Genomic DNA, 7135 nt, shown 5'->3' on the forward strand with positions numbered 1-7135 from the left:
GTATTTTTTTTTTTTTTTTTTTTTTTTTGAATCTAATGTTAAATTATATTCAAAAGAAAAATAAACTTTGGTAGATTGTTAATGCAAAACTGTTTTTAAAACTTGCGGAAAAAATCAGTTTGTGTAAAAACTTGCCGCAAACCAGAGCTGAAGGCGTGATCCTCTATCCTCTAGGGTGCTTAAGCGGTTACGCATGTTCTTGTCAATGAGCTTCACCAATTTTTCCGGTGCCGAAGGTTTTTCTCCATGGCGTCAGTCATTCCTTTCTCTCCACTGAGAGTGTAGTGAGTTCTGAAAAGTATATCCCAAAAGGAATCGTTGTGTTGCATCCAAGTCATTACCGACGAGTAAACTCATAACCTCTCTCCAGTTGGCCGTGAATGTGTGTAGCAGTAGGCCTTTCACTAGTGCCTCCCATACCTGTCGAGAAAAGGGACACTGGAAAAATAAATGCTCCCAGGTCTCCATTGAACTGTTGCAGAGAACACAATCTGTATTAGCATTAGTGTTCCAGAGTGCCATTCTTTCCCCTGTTGCTATTCTTTTTTTTGCCACCAACCAGGTAAGAAAGGCATACTTGGGGGTGGCATAGGAAAACCATATAGCTTGGTAGCCCTCCATTGTCGGTTGAGGCGTGTGAATGTGTATCCAAGTAGTCTTCGTATGAAACTGCTTATGATAACATCCATTCCTCCGCTTCCACAAAGCGACATCATCTTCATGGGTTCTAGTAAGTTTGATTTTTCGTATCTCCTCCTCTATCGAAAGTAGAAGGGCATTTCTGTGCCTTCTCCGTCTGGTCATAGTCATGACTTCAGCCAGAGTACTCTGTTTCGGTATGCCCAGGTCAACATAACCTGTTCCTGTAGACAACCCAAAGAGCACCAATTATCAAACCAAAACGACGTAGATTCACCGTTTTTGACTTCCATCAGATAAAACTGTTTGGCTAGCCCATGAGTCAAACAGTGGTTAGATACATATATCATATATCCAATTGTTTTTTTTTTTTGCAACCATCCCATTGTTTTTTTTTTCAACTATCCAATTGTTTCTTTTCTCTTTTTTTTTTTAATTAACAGGAGACTTTCTTTTGTGAGCTATTAATTTTTTATGTTATGTTTGAGAGCTGTACATATCCTATATAAATAACTAGATGTATGAATCTCAGATATATAAGTATATAATAAGTAACAAAGCATAAGATTGTAAAATTATGACCTTTGGAATATATTTGAAAATGAAAAGGTTTAGAAATTTGATAGTTAAGTGATTTTTATCCGTCAACAATGGTAAGAGCAGTAAATAATTTCTGATATAGAATTTTGAAGTAGAATTCGAAACTATACTATCAATTGTATCTCAACTGAACTATAATATATTTATCTCAACAAAATATGTATACCTATAAATATGTTTACTTATAAAAATATACCGCTTTTATAATTTAGTTGACCCCGGTAAGATAAATTTCTGCAGGGGCCATCACTATGCACCTATACATTGTGAGACAAATAGAAAGAAAAAAACCCTAAGCTGAAAGCCTAATAGCAAAGTAATGATCTGGTATGTGTAAAAGCATGTATTCATGACATTCAGAATAATTAAAATCACCGTGGAAACAGTTGGACCCTAATTTTAAAAACTAGTATATGATAAACTCTTCAACCACCATTTTAAACTTTACAACAAGTGTTAATTAAATAAGAATACATCATGTATGAGTATGATGATAGGGATGAGCTTCTTTCTTAATGGTATGTGTCAGAGTCACAGCATTTAGCAAAGACTTTTTGTTTTGGAAATCAATTAACTTCAAGACTTGAATTTGTTTTAAGTCTTTTAAAATATTATTTCAAAATAAGTCTTCCCAAAATCGCTAGAAATAGAGAAAGGAAGCACCTCTTAGTTTGTATCACCACCACAACAAAAGCACCAAAACAAACAAAGAAACACAGCTAGAGAAAGCATTTTGTCAAAATACTTTGAGACCAAAAATGTCTTCTGATGAGATTCAGGGAACCCCAGCCTCCATGGTAAAAGCTTCGTACTGGTATCCAGATGGAGAGACCCCTGAGTCCATAACTTCGGCCGAAAACATTCCTTCAGCTCTCTTTACTCATCTTTTCTGCGCCTACGCCGATCTAGCGGCTGACACCTACAGAGTTTATATCTCCCGAAAGCACGACTACATGTTTTCCACTTTCACTGACACCGTCAAGATTGGAAACAAGCAGGTGAAGACCCTCTTGTCGATCGGCGGAAGAAATGCAAACAATTCTGCGTTTGCGTCCATGGCAAGTAGACAACACTTTCGGGAAATGTTCATTGATTCTTGGATTAGGATCGCTAGATCTTACGGATTCCATGGTCTCGATTTAGCATGGGAGTACCCAAACAGTGATGCTGAGATGAACGACTTTGGGGACCTAGTTAGAGATTTGCGAGATGCGGTTGACGCCGAGCACTCGCTCACCAACCGACCAATTTTGCTGTTGACGGCTGCCGTTTACTACTCCCCGGTTTACAAGAAGTTTACCTACCCAGTTAAAGTGATGAAAGATAGCTTGGATTGGGTTAATATCACAGCCTATGATTTTTGCGGTCCGTCCAGTACCCTTGGTCTGCCCGCTTGTCTGTATAATCCTTGGGATAAAGATATAAAGTTTATATCCTACTACAAATATAAAACTAACCTTAAAATGTATACAAAATTACATTTAATTATCATTTGAAAAAACTTAATTAAAATTAAATATTAATTAAATAAATATTTTTAATTAAAAACGAAAATAGAGGACACAACAAATAAAATAAATTGTAGAAAAAAAAAAATCTATTAGAATCAAAACTAATTTGTACTTAAAAGAACTAACACATAAGATTTATGTTTTACATGTAGTTATTTATTTTTACTTACTTCACAACTATAGCAAAGATTTCGTTTAAGTGACAAAGATTTAAATAATTTTATTCATTAATTAAATATTTTATTAACAGATTTTCAATAAACATTTTTAAAATACAAAAATTATAAGATAAGCAAAAAAAAATTAATCACAAACTATTATAAATAACATAATAACAAAATAAATTATTATAAATTTTCATCAAAAAAAATTCAGCCCGCGGTTTTCCGCGCAATAGTACCTAGTTATAAAACATAACTTAATTATTTCCTACGATCCATATATGTGTATTTTTTGGTCAAACTCGAATAAAATTTGGTTGACAGATCCATGCGGCGACTCTGGTTTGAAACAGTGGATTGAGGCCGGACTTCCTGAGAGGAAAACAGTCTTTGGATTCTCATACCATGGCTGGTCCTGGTCCTGGAATTCCGAAGACGACAAGGATCACGGTAATGATCCTGCAGCCATCACCCGAGGCCAAGTAGCAGTGACACCTAACGGTTCTGTCAGCTATAGTAAGATAAAGGAGTTCATAAAGGATTACGGAGCCACAACGGAACATGACAAGGAAGTGGTCGAAGATAACTGTTTTTCTAAGGAGACTTTGATTAGGTACGACGATACTCAGAGCGTCGTGACGAAAGTGAGATACATTAAGAGCAACGATCTGCTTGGTTACTTTGCCTGGAACGTTGGAGCTGACGATAACACTCTTCTATCCACCGCAGGTTCGTCGCTTTTTTTTCCTTTCAAAAATATTATTCCAGCAAATACTGAGTCTCTTATATATGTATTTTGAAATTTTACAGCATCGCAAGCATGGGATGCTTCATAAACAACCATCGGAGGAGTTCCCAGAACGAAAAAGATGAATGCAGAAATAAATAAATAAATAAAGACGAGTGAAAAATAAAGACGAGTGAAGAATAAAACACGTTTACTTATGTTATTATTGCTTGTCTACTTATCATGTTTTCTATAATAATAATAAAAAAAAAAAGTAAGAATGCTTGCTTATATTATTGTAAACAAAATTAATTAAAGGGAGATTTAGTGAGATGTTATACACTTTAGGTAATATTAACAGAATCTACAAAAAAAAATTTTATTACTAGAATATTTCGAGTATTTTCAAAATACCCAGCGTGCTATTGTTTTATGTTACTGGAAAAAACGTAATTACAAAAATGTCATTGCCACGTTAAACACCACGTCAAACGCCACGTCAGAAATCGCTGACGTGTATTAAATAATTCAGCTGTCATTACCTCTGTATAACATTAAATAACTCAGCCGTCATTAACTCAATTGTAACGCGTTATGGCTGAGTTATAGGTATGTTGCGGCTGATTTATGGAAAAAACATTTGAGTAAGAGCGGACAGCTGACTTAGAGTATAACTCAGCCAAACATTACGGCTACCTTATTAAAATCTGGCTGAGTTACGGCTGAGTTATGCTCTAACTCTGCCGATGGTTGAGTTTTCACCCGATGGTTGAGTTGTCAAAATGATGGCTGAGTTATGCTCTAACTCTGCCGTCCGTACGGCTGAGTTTTCACCCGATAGTTGAGTTGTCAAATTTTTGGCTGAGTTATCAATACGACGCGGCTAAATTAACGTTTTCCGGCTGGCTGTAGTTAAGGCTGAGTTATAGTTTTTAACTATAGCTCAGCCGTGATAGACTGACTTATCGTACAACTCGGCCATTTTACGGCTGAATTAGTAGCAAAAGATTAATTACTAGAATGTTATTCAGTTACGGCTGACTTATTAAACGATACGGCTGAGTTACATATTTTCAGTTGATGAAGCGGCTGAATTTGGCAGCCATTTTTCTGTTTTTTAATTACTGTAATGTTATTCATGTTGTGACTGAGTTATAATTTTTTGATGGTTGAGTTTAATTTAGGCTGAGTTATTATTTGTTTGATGGCTGACTTCCCACGTCGGACGCATCATCCATGTCAGCATTCCATGTCATCATCTTTCTTCTCCGGAAATACGAAACGTCGTTCCTTCGATTCTTCAACTGGTTAATAAGTTAACTATTTACATGGTTTTTACCTTCTTCTTCACCTTGTTCTTCTACTTCTTCTTCAATTTCTTCTTCACCTTGTTCTTATACTTCTTCTTCACTTTCTTCTTCACCTTCTTTTTCACTTAGTTCTTCTACTTCTTCTTCACCTTGTTCTTCTACTTCTTCTTCAATTTCTTCTTCACCTTGTTCTTATACTTCTTCTTCACTTTCTTCTTCACCTTCTTTTTCACTTAGTTCTTCTACTTCTTCTTCACCTTGTTCTTCATTTTCTTTCATGGATCCAGTTCCAGTACTAGTTGTTTCCGGTAATTGGGTAAAGAAACAGAGATATGTATTTAACACCGACGATAGAGGGTGTATAGTTGTGCAGATAGATGGAGGCACAACACACGACAAGCTTGTGGAGCTTGTTCTTGAAGACTACGGATTGGACGCGTTTAGCCATGAGCTAAAGCAAGCAAGGTACTGAAACTAATGGCGCATGATACTCCACCAGTTTTTGTCTCCAATGATCGACAGTTGCAATGTTTTTTGGAGCTATGGAAAACCGATCAGCTACGTCTCTGTGTGGAGTTTTCGGCTAAAGAATCTACAGAAACTAGAGGAGCTAGAGGAAGTATGATACGGTAAAGCAGTGACTCGAAATTAGAATGTACATACGAAGTGGACGGTGGGGGATTTGAAGGCACTTGTTATGATTATAGTATGAACCAAAACAAAGAAAACGAAGAAGAAGAAGAAGTTGTCGAAGAAGTAGCTGACAAAGAAGAAGACGATGAATTTTAAACCCAATTTGATGTTTTTGACGACTCCGATGGTGCGTCATATGATGATGATAACTTTCTGTCTTGGGCGAGCCTCCGAATAAAGACGAAGATTCACCGACTTTGCCTCCGAATAAAGACGAAGATTCACCGACTCTGCCTCCTAAGAAGAGAGCTCATAACAACGATAATGTCGGATCGACTATGAACCCAGAGGCTTTTAGGTTGGAGTTGTCAACGCTAAAAATTGTTGTAGGACAACGATACAGGAGCAAAGCCGAGTTCAAGAAACACGTGAAACTTATTTCGGTTAGGGATTGATTTGATTTTAATTTACCAGTATCAAATCCAAAAATGGTGGTTGCGCGGTGTTGGGTTGAAGGATGTATTTGGAGAGTTCGTGCATCTAGAAAAGGGGATGAGCCAGATTTTCATGTTCTTTTATATGATTCGGAACACTCATGTTCTGTGACGGAACGTTCTAATCGATCCCGACAAGCAACAGCTGGTGTATTGGCTGGTCTTTACAAGGACTTTCTTGGTGATCTTGGTCCGGAAGTTAAACCTAAAAGTGTCGAAGTCATTTTCAACAAGCAATTTAGTATGAAGGTAATTACTATGTCTCGGCTGACTTATTGACATAATGGCTGACATATCATTACGTTATGGCTGGATTATTAATGCATACCGGCTGACTTAATGATTTTATACGGCTGATTTATATGAATGTCTTAACTGAGTTATTTACATATTATGGCTGATTTTTTTATTCTCTACGGCTGACTTATATGAATGTATTGACTGAGTTATCTATATTTATGGCTGATACGGAATATGATGACCAGATGGTTTTCTGAACGGAGAGAGAACGCGAAATCGCAACTAACAACGCTTACTCGAGGTGTTGAGAAACTATTACAGGTAAGATTACATAAGTCAGTCGTCAATGTTGATAACTCAGCCATAATAGTTTTCATATCTCAGTTGTAACTGTTTTCATATATCAGCCATAACCATTATAGTTTTCATATCTCAGCCGTTATAGTTTCCATATCTCAGCCGTAACTGTTTCCATATCTCAGCCGTCATTGTTTTCATATCTCAGCCCTAACCATAATATTTTTCATATCTCAGCAATAATTGTTTTCATAGCTCAGTCGTAATTGTTTTCATAACTCAGCCTAAAACATTTTTTTTTCTACTAGGACCGTGTCACCGTAGCAAGACTTATGCAGGTACAAACGATTGATGCTGTACGTGTGCAAGTGACATATGGAATATCTTTGCATGTTATAAATTTGGAACTAAAAAAATGCACATGCCGTCGTTTCGACCATGAGAAAATACCATGCATCCATGCAATCGCAGCTGCAGAGCATATGGATGTGTCTCGTATATCCCTGTGCGATACAAAATTTAG

The 7135-nt window shown here is 36.6% G+C and overlaps 1 protein-coding gene across 1 annotated transcript; it reads left to right on the top strand.

Annotated features, from left to right (window-relative positions):
* On the top strand, positions 1878 to 3831 carry LOC104723065 (chitinase-3-like protein 2). The gene is made up of 3 exons (XM_019231841.1): positions 1878 to 2684; positions 3148 to 3640; positions 3722 to 3831. Exons 1-3 carry the CDS (start codon positions 1998 to 2000, stop codon positions 3745 to 3747), a joined length of 1206 nt encoding a protein of 401 aa, XP_019087386.1. The 5' UTR covers positions 1878 to 1997; the 3' UTR covers positions 3748 to 3831.

Source organism: Camelina sativa, chromosome 11, assembly GCF_000633955.1.
Source record: "Camelina sativa cultivar DH55 chromosome 11, Cs, whole genome shotgun sequence".
NCBI classification, from domain to species: domain Eukaryota; kingdom Viridiplantae; phylum Streptophyta; class Magnoliopsida; order Brassicales; family Brassicaceae; genus Camelina; species Camelina sativa.